The sequence below is a fragment of the Cavia porcellus genome, unplaced genomic scaffold (assembly GCF_034190915.1).
Source record: "Cavia porcellus strain 051 isolate PalLab524CR breed Dunkin Hartley unplaced genomic scaffold, mCavPor4.1 scaffold_7, whole genome shotgun sequence".
In the NCBI taxonomy this organism is placed as follows: domain Eukaryota; kingdom Metazoa; phylum Chordata; class Mammalia; order Rodentia; family Caviidae; genus Cavia; species Cavia porcellus.
In genome coordinates, this window is record NW_026947490.1 from 94,825,832 (window position 1) to 94,843,100 (window position 17,269).

Sequence of the window (17,269 nt, forward strand, 5' to 3'; positions counted from 1 at the left end):
GATATCCAGGTGATACTAATTCACGAGTTTAACAAGTAATCAGTTGGTTTCATAAGAAGTCTTGATTATTTTTATAGAGAAATAAGTCCCAAGTTTTAAACTCAATTATTCATTCAGCTAACATTCATTGATTTGTTTTTGCTGTTTGAGCTTGAGTCTTGCTGTATAATTCAGGCTGATCTTGAATTCACTGTGTAACCCAGACTGGCCTCAAACTTGTGGCAGTTTTGCCTCATTCTCCCAAAGTGCTGGTATTGAAGCTGTGTATCACACCTGGCAACTAATGTTAATTGAATACCTCTGTTGTAGGCTCTGAGGATTAGCACTGAGGACAAACTCCTGCTCTCACTTTTTTGGTTTATTTTTGGTAAGAAAGCAGTCATTAAATAAGCTAAATGATGAAAAAAGATAAATAGGACCGGGGGTGTAGCTCAGTGGCACAGCACCTGCCTGGCAAGCGCAAGGTCCTGAGTTCAATTCCAGGTACTAAAATTTTAAAAAATACATTAACAGACTAGCATTAATTTCAGGTAGCATAAGTACCATGAAGAGAAATTAAGCAAGCCATAGACTAGCACTGCAGGTAGAGGGAACAATAACAAACACCAAGAAGCAAGAGCAAGCTTGACAGGTTTAAAGAATGCACAAAGGCTGGGGTGCAGAGAGAGAGGCAAGTGAGGGGGTAGCAGAAATTAGAGAAGCAGGTACCAGCTCACAGAGAGCCTAGTCAAAGATTTTATCTCAGGTGAGTAAAGCCTCTGGAACATTTCGAGTCTTTGAATTTATAGGAGACCTGGCCAGGATTCCCTATTGCCTGTATAAGGGGAACAGGGAAAGGATGAAATAAGAAATAGGCAAATTTAGTAACACGTGATCAGGGAGCCAGGAGGTCAGTGCCTCGGGATGGGCAGAGATAAAGACAGTCTTGAGCTGGCCACCATTTATTGGGTATGCACAAGAAGGAAGGGATTATCAGGTGACTCGGGTGGTTTTTTGCTAATGAGGATCTTTGTGTTGATGAGCTTGGTGGCAGAAGTTGGCAGGCTAAGGAGTTTGTCGTTTCCCCAAGGTGAAACTTTTACTGCTACTGTGTTGTCTAGGAACCAGCATGTGCTCAGTTGATGCAGTCTTGCTCTGGGGCATCATAGCATCCTGGAAGCTCTATGCCTCAACTGTGACCCAAGGGACAAGGAATTGTGTTCCCCCGCCATAGCCAGCCCGCAGGGCAAGGTACTCACTCGGTCTTGGACTAGCATTAATCACAATTTAATTATGAAATGATTTTTCCCCAACAATTAAATAGAATGGTCCTCGACCGGGCGGCTTTAATTTAAAATTGTTAACACTCTTTCAGGGGACTTGGAAGGACTAAGATCTAAAGAGCAGGCGACTTGTTAAAGGCTGCTGCGTTTATAGGAGACAGTGGGACCGGGCAGGAGGGCAGCAGAAGTATTGTTTTTTGAGTGAGGGCCTGGGGATGGGTTGGATAGGAATCAAGGAAAGTAGGTTTTGACCAGTGACCCTGGGAAATTGATTACATTTATTAATCCTGGAAAGACTGTAAAAGGGGACTTGTTTAGAGGGGGGAGGTTCTCTAGAATTCCTTCCTTTTTTTTTTTTTTGCTATATATATTCTTTTTACTTGAAGGATTACTCAATGAATTTTTAAGTATAAAAAATGCAACAATATTAAATGTTGTAAAATGCATGTATCTATATTAATTTACAACCATAAAACTACTGCTGGGGCACAATTATAATGTAAGAACACATTTATAAAAGAGCAAACTTGGAGGTCTTTCATGAGCAATTAGAGGTCTCTGACCAAGCTTCTGCTGAATTGAATTGATCTTGACAGTCTAAAGCCAGCTGCAGACCTCTAATAAGCACTAAGTCAGCGTAACTGTCCATACCTTAGGGTACCTACCCTGGGCTAGTCAGGGACCCCATTCACTGCTCACTCCGTAAGAGCCCCGCCTCTTGCTTCTGTGCTGTGCTCACCCTGTAAGGGCCCGCCTTCCTGTTCCAGGAATGTTCCTGTATTATGATGAACAGTTTCTTTGTTTCAACAAATATGTTTAAGACTGGCCTGCCTGTCAATATATGACTCAATGCATATAACCAATTATGTAACATTTTGTCACTTGCTTTGTACTGCTTCTAAATTCTATATAAACTAACCTCTGTAAACTCAGGGCTGTCGCCTTTGGGAACTGTCCAGTCCAGCAACAATCCACAATGTAAAGATTAAATGTTGCCTTCTTATCCCCCCTCCTGGGTGGGAAGAGCCTTTCAGTCCGCTTGGAAGTTTACTGTAACACTACCATCCACATCAAGATACTGAACAAAAATCTCTCATATGAATGCCACATAGTTTCTTAAATGTGAAACATCTTATAGTAGCCTTATTTCTGCCTAATAAAAATATTGCTGTCCATTCTTACAACCTAAAGAGTTTCTGTTACCTTTAACCCCATTTAACCAAACTCTTACTTTTTTTTTTTTTTGACACGTTTTCTTGGATTCTTATTCTTTTCAATCCCAGAAATTTAGAATGTATAGCTTCTATTTTTGTCAACAATGCAATGACAAATTAACTTACATGAACTGCCACTGATGTAATAATTACTGGTTTTCTCAGCTCAGTATTTTAAATATATCCACCTGTCCATCTAGTGCTTTGGAAATTTCCTCTTTACATTTTCAGAATTAATTTATGAACTTGCTAGTTTTTTGGGGGGGAGGGGAAGTAAAACTATCACTTTCCAATTTTGCCAGATTAACATGTAGAATGTCTTTACTATACTAGGCCTGTCTGCAGTGATGAAGCACTTTTAGCTAACATATACTTGGCATTTTTGTAACATAATTTGGTAGAAACGAAGCAGTATTTGCACCGGGTGTGGCGGCACATACCCATAATCCCAACACTTGGGAGGCCTAAGCAGGAGGATTGCTGTGAGTTCAAGGCCAGCCTGGGCTACAAAGTTGAGTTCAAGGTCAGCCTGAACTGCATAGTGAAACTGTCTCAAAAAGATAAAAAAGTATTTGCCCAATACATTGACTGTTTGGCATGCAGTTTAACAATTTACAACTATATAAGCTGAAAATTTTGCATTTAGGTTTATTGTCCTATATTTAACAATTTTATATTTCATGCTTCTTACTTTTTTTTTTTTGGTACCAGGAATCAAACTCAGAACCTTGTATTTGCCAGGCACTCGTGCCACTGAATAATATCCCTGGCTGTGTTTTTAACTACTTTAATGGTTATCAAATCCTTCATACAATTGTCACTCTACTCTTTTTAATTCTGTTGGATTCAGTAAATCATTTAGCAAATTTTTCAGTGAAGATTATGGGTTGAGATATTTGCTTAACCCCTTGGTATCTAAGAATGTCTTCCACTTGCTTTCTTACAGAAATACTAACTTGACAGAGTATATAATTCTTGGTTCAATATTATTTTCCCTTAAAACTGTGTAGATATTGTTCCATGATCTTCTGGCATTTAGAGTTGTAAGCAAAAACTCTGAGGTAATCTGACTTTACAGGTAACCAGCTTTCTCCATCTGGATACCTGCACAATATTTTCTTTGTCCTTGAGATTTAAACAAGTCGTCAGCATTTGTCTAGATGTTGCCCCCTTTCATTACACTTTAAAGACTCCGGTGAGCCGTCCGAATTTGCAGGCTTACTTCATTCATCAGCTCTGGAAAGTTTTCTTCAGTAAGTTTGTTACTTACTGTTTTTGCACCTTTTGTGTTGTCTATTTCGTGTGTTCATGTACACAGAGATTGTGTGTCCTGCACAGGCCTCTACGTGTCTCTTTTCTCGTATGTTCATTTCTGTGGCCCTCTCCTCTGCACTCTGTGAGAGTTTATTTATTTATTTATTTGTCTTTTCCGTTTTTATCAGTACCAGGGATCGAACTCACGACGGCACACTTGCAAGGCAGGCGCTTATGCCGCTGAGCTAAATCCCCAGCCCCTGAGAGTTTCTTGTTTTGCATTGACTTCATCAATTTTATTTGGTGACCAACCCTGCTTACCTGCTTCCTTTAACTTCCCAGAAGTCCAAAGAATCGCCCGTGTGTTCTAACACTATCTTCTTTCCAATGAAGCACACACTGCTAATGAACTCTTATAAGATGTGCAACATTTTGTAGATGATTCATGGAGGCCAGTACATCTGTTTAAAGAGGAGGCATCTTCTTGACTACTTAACTCTTTCTTTCTTCTGAGCTATGGTGTTAAGACCTTTTCAGTTCCTCTTTTTTTGCCCTGGGGTCCAGAAACTCAGTTTTCCCAAACACCAAAGTTAAAAAACCAAGAGTTTTGTTTTAGAGCCGTTAATCTTTTTTTTTTTGGTCGTTAGTACATGTGTGCAGAACATGCAGTCTACTGTCATCTTAGGGGGTGGGTACATAATACAACTTCTTTTTAATCCTTTCCCCCCTCTTCTCTCCTAATTCCCCTTTCCTCATTTCTTTCTTTCTTTTTTTTTTGTGGTACCAGGGATCGAACTCATGACCTTGCAGTTGCTGTGAAGGCGCTTATGCCGCTGAGCTAAATCCCCAGCCCCCCTCATTTCATTCTTGATGTTATTAATGCTTGTTGATGTTTATGGAATGTAAGTTTTATATTCATGGAGTCTGCTGGTTTCCTGCATGTGGTATATCGCCATTTATTTCCCCTTCCCCTCTCCCTCACCCCTGCTCTTAGTCTCTTGGACTCCTTCCCATTTGCAAGAGATCCATTCCTTGTCTCCTGTCCACCCTTTATGATCTCTTTGTGTTTTGCCTCAAATGAGAGCTCCCATGTGGTACCTAAGCTGGGTGTCTGGTTTATTTCATTCAGCATTCTATTTTCCAGGTGCCTCCATTTTCCCATTGTCTCGTGTGTCTTCCTTTACAGCTGAGCAGTATGCCATTATGTGTAGATGCCACAGTTTCTTTGTCTAGTCATCTGTTGGTGGGTATGCAGGCTGTTTCCAGGGTTTAGCCACTATGAACTGTGCTGCTGCAAACATTGATACTCATGCATTGCTGCACATGGTGGCTGTAGCCCTCTGGGGAAGATGCCTAGAAGGGAGATAGCTGGGTCACATGGAATTTCCAATCTTAGCTCTTTGAAAAAATCTCTGTCCTGACAGCCAGAACGGTTGTGCTAGTTTACATTCACACCAGCAATGCGGGCGGGTTCCTTTTTCACCACAGCTTCCCCAGCGTTTATCACTTTTGATTTCTTGAGACTTGCCATTCTTTCTGGAGTCAGGAAGAATCTTAACATTGTTTTCATTGAACATTTTTTTCATATATTTGTTGAACATTTGTACTTCTGTGAAGTGTCATTTCTGTAACCCCTTGAGTCTTTTATTTTCGATGATCTAATTTTTTTAAGTAAAAATATGGAATGCTTCATGACGGTTAGTAGTAGTCCAAGCATGAAGCAACTGAGTTCTGTGTTCGGTTTCACAAAGCTAAAATCCTGGCATTGGCCAGCGCTGTGGTTTCAGGGGTTTGGGGCCCTCTTTCTCCCTCAGTGATTACTGGTGGAACCCATTTCCTTGTGGTCGTGGGCTTGATGGCTACAGGAATAGAAAGGGGGCAGGAGATGTGACATGGCTAAAACTGAGATTTAGATTTTATGGATATGAATAATAATAATAATCTCCTTGTGGTAAGTGTGCTGAGATCAAGGAAAGCTTGAGTAAAGTCAGACCCGATGTCAGTGCACGCAGACTTTAAATCTGAAGGCAATGCAACGGGAAAGTGGTAACAAAGATGATGGCTTGGTACTAAAATCAGTTACCATAAAGAAAAGGGAGTACCAGAGAAACTAACACACACACACACAGGAGGAGAGTACTATACTGTCCAGGGCATGTGGGTCAGACGAGCTGGCCTTTCCCAGGGAAGGCAGGGGAGCGAGGCACCGGGGACACCTGCATGCACTCCTGCCACCACCGTGGACTCTGACACAAGGTGGATCCCAGTGAAAACAGGAAGCAGTGGCCTCCGGAGATGGGCCGGTTCCCCTTAGGGAACGAAAGGCGAGGAGAGAGCGTGGTTTTTTAATTAAAATTTCGAAGTTGCCTTTGCTTTGTGTTAAGGCACCTGCAGCTCTGTCCCGGGGGACGCGCAGGATTTCCATTTCACGCTCCTGACGCCGAGTCCATTGTACTAATTAGCATCTCTCTTTTCACTTCTCATTTCTGGTTCCCTTCATGATTTCCTCAAATATAAATTCCTGAAAGTGATTGTAATGAAGGTCACCATTGAACATGAGTGTTCTTCCATGATTGTGTTTCTTGCCCATCTAATCACTCTGAAGTCCTTAGCGCTTATTTGGATCCTGGCTAGCAGGTCAGCGTTTGCGGACAGTAGGCATTAGAAAGCTTGGAAGGAAAAGGTGGCCGACGGGTTTCTCTTGTAGCTGCGCCATGTGCTTGGCCTGCTTTGTCTGACTTTCACCCAGCCCAGCCCTGTCTTCTTTCTGCCTGTTCACCATTCATGATATTGGAACGCAAAACTATCTTTTCTTTCTTTTTAGCTTCTTCTAAGGAGTTTACATTTCCTACAAGCCATTTAACATCTCTTCTTGTTTCTAGATCACCTTACTCAAGTCAAGGCAACTGGCCGCCCCCGTCCCTGAATCACTCTGGAGACCCTTCTCCGCCTGACAGGGGTCCCCTCGGTGGCCTCTCCCCCTGCTGTGTTCATGTAAACCTTCAGGCCGCAGAATGCCACTGCTGGATGATGTATTCAGTAACTAATTTCCCCCTTAAACGCACATGTCTAGTGCACGATGCATGGAAGACTTGTTAAAATGCCATCAATTTGAAGCACAAACTAAAATTCTCCTAGAAATAGAAATGGTGAAACGGGCAGTTTGATCCCTGGCAACCTCCCCAGGAGGAAATGGTGAAGCTACTGTACTATGAAGTCACTCTGTCCTTTACTATTTGTATCCCTTTAGACAGATCACTCAGTGTCTCTGAGCTTCGGTTTCTTCATCTGTGAAATGAGGTTGATGATACCTAACTTGTGTGATTGTTGATAATATATATGCAACAGTAATACTTGGCTTTTAGTAAATATTCAGTATTACTCTTCCCTACCCCCTCGTCTTTGAACTCTATAATCTCAGTGAATAATCTCTTTTTAAACAATCTCCAAAGCTTTGGTGTCCTCTTTGACTTCTTGTTATTCACTCTTTTTATCTGATTAGCAAGTACATACTGCTTCCTATAAGAAATATAAATAATCATCACTTCACCTGAAGTCTTACTTCATATCGGTAATAGAGGTTCTGGTCACTGGTCACTTCTCATGCAGTTTGGTTTGTTTGTTTCCAGTACTGGGGACAGAATTCAGGGCTTCACACTGAACTATGTCCCCAGTCCCGTTTTTACTTTTTATTTGCAGTCAAGGGCTCAATAAGTTGCCCAGGCTGGGCTAGAACTTACAGCCCTCCTGCCTTGGCCCCCCAGAATGCTGGGATTTCAGGTGTGTGCCACCACATCCAGCTTCACAGAGTTGCGTTCGTGGCACCGAGGACTGAACCCAGGCCTTCCTGCATGCTGACTGAGCATGTGCTCTATCACTGCTAGCCCATGACACAGTCTATTTTAATGTTTTCTATACTAGCTTTCCTACTGTACAATAAACAGAATTTCAAAGAAAGTATTTTTTACTTGCTTTTGAATCTGTATAAGCATTCCTGTCACTTCAAAGTGGTTCATATTTGAATCCTACAATAATTGTAAAGATTTTATTTTATTTTATTTTATTTTATTTTATTTTATTTGGTATCAGGAATTGAACTCAGGACCTTGCACTTGCCAGGCAGGTGCTTCTGCTGCTGAGCTATATCCCTGACCCCAATTATAAAGATTTTAAAGAGCCATCAAGTCCTGTAGGAGGTTGTACAGTTCACTTCTCTTTTTTCACTCTGGACTTCTTACATTGCAGCCAAACACCTCCTTATACATAATGTCTAACCCATTCTTTTTTTTTTTTTTTTTGTCTTTTTAGTTTTTTATCGGTACCGGGGATCGAACTCACGACCGCCTGCTTGCAAGGCAGGTGCTTATGCCGCTGAGCTAAATCCCCAGCCCCGTCTAACCCATTCTTTACCAAGCTAGGCCTCAGCCCCTGGCCAGGGTGACTTTCCTAAACTATTACTATCATTTGTTCAAGCCTAAATTGGAGAGTTAGCCAGAATTAGCTTTTTAAAAAGAAAGGAAGAAAGAAAAATAGAAAGATTAGCCAGTGTCTTACTTGTTTTTCTTCCATTGCTGAGACAAAATACTCGACACCCAAAATTAAGGAAGGAAAGGTTTATTTAGCTCACAGTTTGTGGAGGTTTCAGTCCATAGTCAGCTAGCTCCAAGGCAGGATGGCATGGCACAGGGGCCACCCTTCCAGGCAGCAAAATCAGCCAGAGCAAAAAAGCAGGGAAGAGCAGTGGTCTTTTCCTCCCTTAAGCTAAGTCCCTTGGATGGGTGTAGCACTCACACCATCTCTGTGCCCTCCTCTTGCACAGGCTGAGAATGTTTACAAAGTGAGAACCCAGGCTCCCTGCTGAATCACTCAATTAAACTTTTGACCTTGTCAAATTGACACAGTGAACAAAGTTGTAGAGCCATTGTTCTGTACACCAGGATGTAGAGCTGCTAAGTTACTTAGTGAAGCTCCTGGACTTTTCAAGTTGATACAAGGTATCAACCATAACAACTAGCTAGGGAGAAGTCTGCTGGGTCTGCATCTCATCCCCAAGCTGGTCAGCTCACAGCTCTTCATTTACCAGGTATGGGGGCTGGCACAGTCTGTTGCTTGTTAACCTAACCCTCACTTTAAAATTGTTTTTTCACTGTGTTACCCTCTCAGGATAATATTTGCACTTCTTTCTCCACGCTCGGTTGAGAGGTTTAATTGTGTACATTGTAGGTTTCTGTGGCACTGAAACAAGGCCAGATTACACCAACAGAGCTGTGTCGGAAATGTCTCTCCGTTATCCAGAAGACCAAGTTTCTAAATGCTTACATTACTGTGTCATACGAGGTGGCCTTAAAGCAGGCTGAAGAATCAGAAAAAAGATACAAGAAAGGTAAATTTCTTTCAATTATACTTAATTCTTATATCTCCAAAGAAGGAGTTTAACTTGGATATAGTTGCCTCCATTTAGCAAGCAGATGTTTAAACATAAAACACCCTATTGAAAAAACTTGGCTGAGGTTTAATAAGATTGAGGCTAATGGATATGTGATGCTTTATAATGTCCAACGATAATAGTTTCAACATAAATTTGATTCCTGAAAGCAGGTTTAATGCCAAAATTAGTAGTGATTATAAAAACTAGTACCATATTAATGTCCCATTATATTGTGAACCACTGTCCCCTGATGCAGGTCAGTCACTCGGGGAATTAGACGGAATTCCTGTGGCGGTAAAAGACAACTTTAGCACAGCTGGCATCGAGACAACGTGTGCATCAAATATGCTGAAAGGTAAAATGTGACTGACCAGAGCACTAATGATTTGAGAAAAACAGGCCCTTCTCAGTTTAAAGATGCTCAAGAACCACGATAATCCTAGATGCTCAAGAACCATGATAATCCTAAGTAGCTTGCATCTTTGATGGAAATAGGAATTACTGTTTATTTAGAGGTAGGCCAGTTTAATAAACAAATGCTATTTCACAAGTTTTAGAAATCTCTGAGGTGTGCTAAGTGACCTCTGTGTCCAGCCCCTTGAAAATAAGGGGGTAAATGTGAACTGTCATCACCCCTGCGGACACGGATTCATCAGCAGGCCTTCCTCTCCGGGTGTTTCCGCAGAATCAGCCAGTGATGCTTAGCTTTATTCCCACCGTCTGGTAAGTCAGTAGCTGGCGTGCTATCATGATACTTGGATCCAAGAGGAAAAAGAAATGGAAAGAAAAGGTTATTCATAGTACTACACGCTAAAAATAATGATCTAAGAGGAATGTATCCTGAGGTTCTCTAATAAGTGGGCTCTTATTAACTGCCTTGGAATATATGCTAAGCTTTTCAGTAGACAGGAAATTTTAATTGATTGTTACTTTTTTGTGCCAAGAATCAAACTCAACACCTCTCGCTTGCTAGGCAGGTGCTGTGCCACTGAGCTATATCGCCAGCCCAGAAAATTTTAATTGAGAAACTGATCTATTCTAATGAGAACTACCTAAAAATTACCATTTAATGTCACCTCAGAAAAAAAGTCAGATACAATAAGCAAAATAATAATTTGGAATTACAGATTTCAAATGTATTGGTTATATCTCTGAGTCTCATGCAATATTTCATAGTATTAACTTAAAATCAGTGTTTTTAGATTATAAAACTACTGAATATGGAAAAAGTACAGTTGGCTGGAGAAAAAATTAACTTAGAAAAAGTATAATCACTGTTCAAATTAGGAATAATTAACATGTCATTTGTTTAATTCTGTTTTAAAATCTTATTTTCTGTTTCTTGTTTTGTTTTGTTTTGTTTCGTTTTTTGAACCAGGACGTGATCTCTGGACCTCACACTTTCCAGGCAGGCACTGTGCCTTTGAGCTGTACCCCAGTCCTAAAACCTTATTTTCTATGTATGATTTACATGTTCACTATTTTTTTCCTATCATAAAAATAACTAAATTCTTTTCAGGTTATATACCACCTTTTAATGCTACAGTAGTTCAGAAGTTGCTGGATCAGGGAGCTGTACTAATGGGAAAAACAAATTTAGATGAGTTTGCTATGGGGTAAGTAAAATCCAAATTTTCTCTGTCTTTCTCCTGTCTGTGCCTTTAATTTCATTAAATGGAAGTGTCTAAAATCATTGGGTCATTACCTGAGGATTCTAATGCCACTTTCTTAGTTTTGCAGTGAGATTATGTTTAGTTATCTAGTAAATACATAGACTTACCTCATTTTGATTTTAATTTGCATTACTTTCCTGAACAATGATGCTAAACCACTTTTTCGTATTTACTGTGCCATTCATACCTATTCAAATTTTTGCTGCCAATTTTTTAATTCCTCTTGTTTATCTTATTAATGAGTTGTAAAATTTCTTCCATATATCTGGATTCATATCCATTATCAGATAAGTGGTTTACAAATGTGTTCTCCAACCTTTGAGTTTTGATTCTCTGAAAATGCCTTTCAAAGAGTAGAAGTTGTAATTTTTGATGAAGTTTAGTTTATTTATTCTTTTCCCTTATGATTCATGCTTTGTATGTCCTAAGAAATCTTTACCAAACTTATAGCTTTTTTGTTTGTTTGTTTTTGTTTTTTTGTCTTTTTCCTTTTTATCGGTACCGGGGATCGAACTCACAACTGCCTGCTTCCAAGGCAGGCGCTTATGCCGCTGAGCTAAACCTCCAGCCCCCAAACTTATAGTTTTAGCTCTTACATTTAAACATGTAATGCATTTTGAATTAAGCTTTATATATGGTGTAAATAGAGGGTTTTTTTCCCCCTATAGATAACCAATCATTCTAGCACTCTTTGCAAAACCAGCTAATTTCCTCATTAAATTACCTGTGCTGGGCTGGGCATATAGCTCAGCTGCATAAGTGCCTTCCTGAGATGCGTGAGATCCTGAGTTAGATTTCTAGTTCTCCACCACCAAAATAAATTACCTTAGCTTCTTTTTGTTAGAATTCAGACACATGCATAAAGATCTAATGGTGGACTGTTTCTATTTCTTTTTACTTCAGTATCATATGATTATTGTAGCTTTATAATAAGCCTTGAAATTAGGGAGTGAGAGTCCTCCAATTCTGCCCTTTTCAAACTGTTTTATATAGTGTAGGTAAAATGCTTCTGTAACCAGCTTTTTCTTATACCAAAGAGTGTGTGGGGCTTTTGTTTTTTGTTTTTTGGGTTTTTTTGTAGATCAACTTGAGAAGAATTGGTGTCTTCATAATTAGCATCTTCATACAGGTCTCCTCCACACATCTTGTATCTCTGCATTAAATGAAATTGTATTTTTTCTTAACAGTGTTATGATTTTCTGCTAATCTATAATTCTGGTCATTTTATGTATATAAATCATATGATTTCCTTAAGGTATTCCCAAGTGTTTTATGTTTTCTAAAAAACTATAGAAAATGGCGTGGCCAAACTTGGTGATACATGCTTATTACTCAGGAGGCTGAGGCAGAAGGATCATACATTTAAGGCCTCTGAGCAGCTTAACAAGACTCTTATCTCAAAATCAAATTTAAAGGGGCTGGGAGCCAGGAATGGCAGCACATGCCTGTAATCCCAGCACTCAGAAGGCTGAACCAGGAGGACTGTCATGAGTTCAAGCCCAGCCTAAACTATATAGTGGTACCATGTCTCAAGAAAACAAAAGAAGGGCTGAGGATGTAGTTAGAGACCGAGCACCTGGCCTTGTGTTTGAGCCCTTGGGTTCAATCCTCGGTACAACCAAAGGAGAAAAATTGTATGTTTTTCAATTTTGGAATGTTTATTGCTGGTACATAGAAATATAATTTACTTTTCTTTATTGACCTCATATCACATGACCTTGTTAAAGCCACTGATTAGTTTTAGTTGATCTTTGTGGATTCCTTGAACTATGAACTATTTTATATTTATAGAAACAATTTTCTTCGGCTTTTCTTTGTCTTCTCTTACGGCACTAGTTAGTACCTTCATTGCCATATTGAATAGAAGTGGTAGGAACCAAATTTCTTTGCCTTGTTCTTGATCTTGGGGGAAAGCATTTATTTAGCTTTTCACGAAAAGCACTCTTGTTTCCCCTTGTTAACTACGTGTGGTACCTGCTTAATTCTGTTCACAGAAGACTTGATTCACATTCCCAGGGGTATTTCTTGGCACTCGGCAGTATATGTTTAATGAACTCATCTATGGACATAAACTGAAACATAGATTTTTAAGCCCCTGCCTTCATCACAAGTGAAGGGGAGGCAGACTTCATGTGACTCTCCGAGGACGCACTGTCACCTGTGTGGTGCTCAGCTGTTCAAAGTGTAGAACCTAAACCTAAGAGCAGGAAGACACTTACAAATCCAAAGTGAGACGCCTTCCATTAAACTGGCGCATTAGAACAAAGGCTGGGAAAATGTTCCCGTCAAAAGAGGCTAAGGAAAGTAAAACCTAGAATTATAAAATTAGGGGGGAAACTTAACAAAACACTGTTGTGACCTTAAGTTAGGTAATCTGAGGACACATGAAGGATAAATGCATTTGAAAAATGATAGATTCGGGGCTGGGGATTTAGCTCAGCGGCATAAGTGCCTGCCTTGCAAGCAGGCAGTTGTGAGTTCGATCCCCAGTATCGATAAAAAGGAAAAAGACAAAAAAAACCTAAAATGATAGATTAGATTTTGTTAAGTAGAACTTCTGGTCTGCAGATATTTCAGTGGCCAAGTGCTCGCCTAGCATGTGTAAGGCCCTGGATTCAATTTCCCAGCACCTAACGAGAAGAGAAAAATTGAGAACCTCCAATCTTTGAAATAGACTAGTAGGGGCTGGTGATTTAGCTCAGCGGTGTGAGTGCCTGCTTGGCCAATGCGAGGTGGTGAGTTTGATCCCCAGTACCAAAAAAAGAGAAACTGCTAAAAATGAAAAAGCAGCAACAGACAGAGAAAATATTTGCAGAACATTTGCAAGGACTAGTATCCAGGCCAGGTATGGTGGTCACACACTTGTAACCCCAGCACTCAGGAGGCTGAGTCAGGAGGGTCACTGTGAGTTCAAGGCCAGCCTGAACTACACAGTGAGATCTTGTCTCAAAAAAAAAAAGCTGGTATCCAAAAATGTATAAGAACTTTTTCCAACTCAATAAGAAATCACCCCTGTGTTTTACAAAATGGGCAGAAGATTTAAGCAGTCATTTTATTAAAATGATAAACACACAGAGAAATGCTATATCATTAGTCAGTAGAATGCACATTTACACCACACTGAGACATGTAGCACTTACTGAAATCACAGAATTAGCTAGGAGTGGTGGTTTACACCCGCGATCCTGGCTCTCTGGGCTGAGGCAGGGGGATAAGTTTTGAGTCCAGTCTGAGGAATTTAAAGAGACCTTGACTACCTTGACTCAAAATAAAAATAAGAAAACGGACTGGGGTTTTGCTCAGTGCAAAAGCCTTGGATTCAATCTCCAGTACCACCCCCCCCCCAAAAAAAACAGAAGAAAAAAAATAGGCAGTTTCAGATACTGACAAGGATACAGAGAAAATTGTTTCTCATACATGTCTGAGAGGGAATGCAATTTTGGAAAATAATTTGGTGGTTTATTGTGAAGCTAAACACATATTTACCATACACCTTACAGTCCCAGTCCTAGGTATTTACACAAAAGCCCTGGTTTGCAGTCTAAAACCTGTAATAGCTTTGTTCACAATTGCCCTAAACTGGAAATAGCCCAGTGTCCATAAAGATAAAATAATAAAACTGATAAAATAATGGAAAAGAAAAAAAGAGGCTTAAAGGGACAATGATAGCTGAATGTAATACCTGACTCTGAACTTGATCTTAGATAATATGCTACAAAGTACATTATTGAACCAGCTGAGAAAATCAGATTCCAATTAGCATGATGTGCACACCTGTAATTCTAGCACTCCGGAGGCTGAGGCAGGAGGATCCCTGGAAGTTCACCTCCAGCTTGTCTTACATAGTGAGTTCAAGACTCTTATTAATAAAACTACATATGAGACCCTGTATCAAAAAAATTAAAAATGAATCTGCGTATGGTATTGTATTGATGTGAATTTTACTGTGATAACTGTACTGTGACTGTAAGGCAAAAATATCCTTAGGAAATTCATACTAAATACATAATAAAGTATTTAAAGGGCGATGATGTATATAAATCACTGTTACATCATTCAGGAAAGAAAATGTGTGCAGAGATACACAGATCATACAAATGATAAAACAAATCGTAGACAGTATTAACAACAGGTCAGCTGGGTAAAGGATAAAAGTGTTTTATTTCTATTTTTGCAGTTTATGAGGATGACATTTTAAAATTTAAAAACAAGTTATTAGCATTCCGCTTACGATGCTTTTAGTATTTCTGATTAAGGGAGTGATTTCTTCAAGACGTTCCTAACTACTGTGTTTGAATGTTTGTGCCTCTGTGGGACTGGAGGACTGTGACTCCCCAGGGAAGTCAGTTTTGGTTCTCCTGGGTGATCACGGGGATGAAATAGATCTTTTCTGAGCACACTGGTTTTCTCCCTCCATCCACCACCGCCTCACCCGAATCAGGAAAGGCGGCACTGAGCAAGCCTCTGAGCGTTTCCATTCCCAGCTATGCGGGTTAGTAAAAGCTGCAAGTGTCAGAGCAAGTACCGGGCAGCCCAGGATGTGAGTTTCACATCAGATTAGCAGGGCATCTGACCTTACCTCTTCACCTCAGGTCTGGAAGCACGGATGGTGCATTTGGGCCAGTGAAGAACCCCTGGAGTTACTCAAAACAGTACCGAGAACAGAGGCGGCTGCGGTCCCCGGGTGAGCGCAGGGGTGCGGATGAGGACTGGCTGATCGCAGGAGGAAGCTCGGGCGGGAGCGCGGCTGCGGTGGCGGCGGCCACCTGCTTTGCGTAAGAAGCTTTCTTCTCTGCTTTCAGACCATCCTGCTGCCGTGGGTCAGGGACGGTGCACGGAGTCCAGCGTAGAGTGGTTCATACGCTGGATTTTACTTCTTAGTGAGCTTTTTGTCCTCACAAATACATCAGAATTACATCTGCTAAATAGTGTACCCTCACCTGTACAGCATATGATGTATATGCTTTATACAGTGAACTTTAATTTGAAATAACAGTTACTTTATAGTAGCTGATTATTTTTAAAACATAATTTCATTAGATCTTGCAGAGAAAGCAGTAAGCATAAATGGACTATTGAATTTCATTTTTTAAATAACTGAAATGTTTGCTGATTGTACAAACATTTATAGACTAATACTGTGACTTTAGTTCAGTGCTTCTGAGCTGTTAGTAATGGTTTATCATATATATGTGTGCGTATGTGTATATATATATATATATTCCTGGTTTTTGTTTTTTGTTTGTTTGTTTGTTTGTATGCTTTTTGCTTTTTGCTTTTTGAGACAGTCTCACTATGCAGTTGGGACTGGCCTTGAGCTCACTTTGTAGCCCAGGCTGGTCCTGAACTTACAGCAATCCTGCTGCCTCAGCCTCCTGAGTGCTGATATTACAGACATGCACCACCATACCCAGCTAGTAATGGTTTATCTTTCAGCAAACTAAGTTTAAAAAGAAAAAAATGTTCCTAATATTTATCAATTGGATATTTAAAAGTGTTTTCAACAAATACGCAGCCAGGTATCTGTCGTTAAGATTTTTTCAGCCTTGTCAGAAGCTGATTCTCTTTATCTGTCATACTTTGTTCTTGGTATGAGCTCATTGGTTAATATCTTAAGTTCCATTTTTAAAGCATTTCTTAACCATTCTAACGAAGAGTAAGCTATGGTATGTTATCAATCTCCACGTAACCAAATTGAATATACTTCGGTAATTTTACCTCTCCATAGTTACCCACTAAAATTAAGCTCTTTCATAAGCATTGCAGCCAATACATTATTTATATTTTTTAGAGCTACGGAGCGTCAGTTTCTTTCAGTTTTTTTAGTTTTCCTGAAATCCTGTTAGCAAGTAAAACCATTTCACTTCATCTCTGTGGAACTTGATAGGGTGGCGTTCATATTAATGAGTGGTCTGACAAGTTAGACCTGCAGGATTAGATGCTTTTTTCCATCATCATCCCACTTGGCACTCGTCTTTTGGAACGTGCTTTGAGAAGATGGCGTTTTGACACATACTTCCTATGGAAATGCGGGTTTTGCTTTTACACAGCCGTCAGTGCATGCTAATAAGAGAATGTCGCTTTTAAAATAGTGAAAGCAACAATCTGATTTTGTAGCTTAAATGAAAAGAAACATAATTTGCATTTTCTGCGGAGCACAAATGCCGTGTTATTGTTAGGAGCATTGCTTTGTCCAGAGCTGCACTTTACACGTCCCCAGTGGAAGCACAGGCCTAAGTGACAGCGAATTGAATGCATCCCCCACTGTAAAGTGTTCTGCTTGTTCCCACCTGGCTTTCATTTGTTTCTTTTGTAACACTTTTAAAACAGGAAAGTTCTTGGGAATACTGTGGGACCACTAAAATGAATGAGGACATGGAAAGTTATCCAAGGTAATTTGTCAAGTGAAAAACAGTTACAAAACAGTATACTTGGGCC

At 40.0% G+C, this 17,269-nt stretch overlaps 1 protein-coding gene across 1 annotated transcript in view; it reads left to right on the forward strand.

The window, feature by feature from the left end:
* The window catches only part of Qrsl1 (glutaminyl-tRNA amidotransferase subunit QRSL1), a 37,287-nt gene that overhangs the window by 2,475 nt on the left and 17,543 nt on the right, over window positions 1-17,269 (forward strand). The window contains exons 2-5 of the mRNA XM_003466008.5: window positions 8,954-9,113; window positions 9,415-9,513; window positions 10,678-10,774; window positions 15,424-15,606. Coding sequence (XP_003466056.2) covers window positions 8,954-9,113; window positions 9,415-9,513; window positions 10,678-10,774; window positions 15,424-15,606 — 539 coding nt within the window. The remainder of the gene's footprint in view (window positions 1-8,953; window positions 9,114-9,414; window positions 9,514-10,677; window positions 10,775-15,423; window positions 15,607-17,269) is intronic.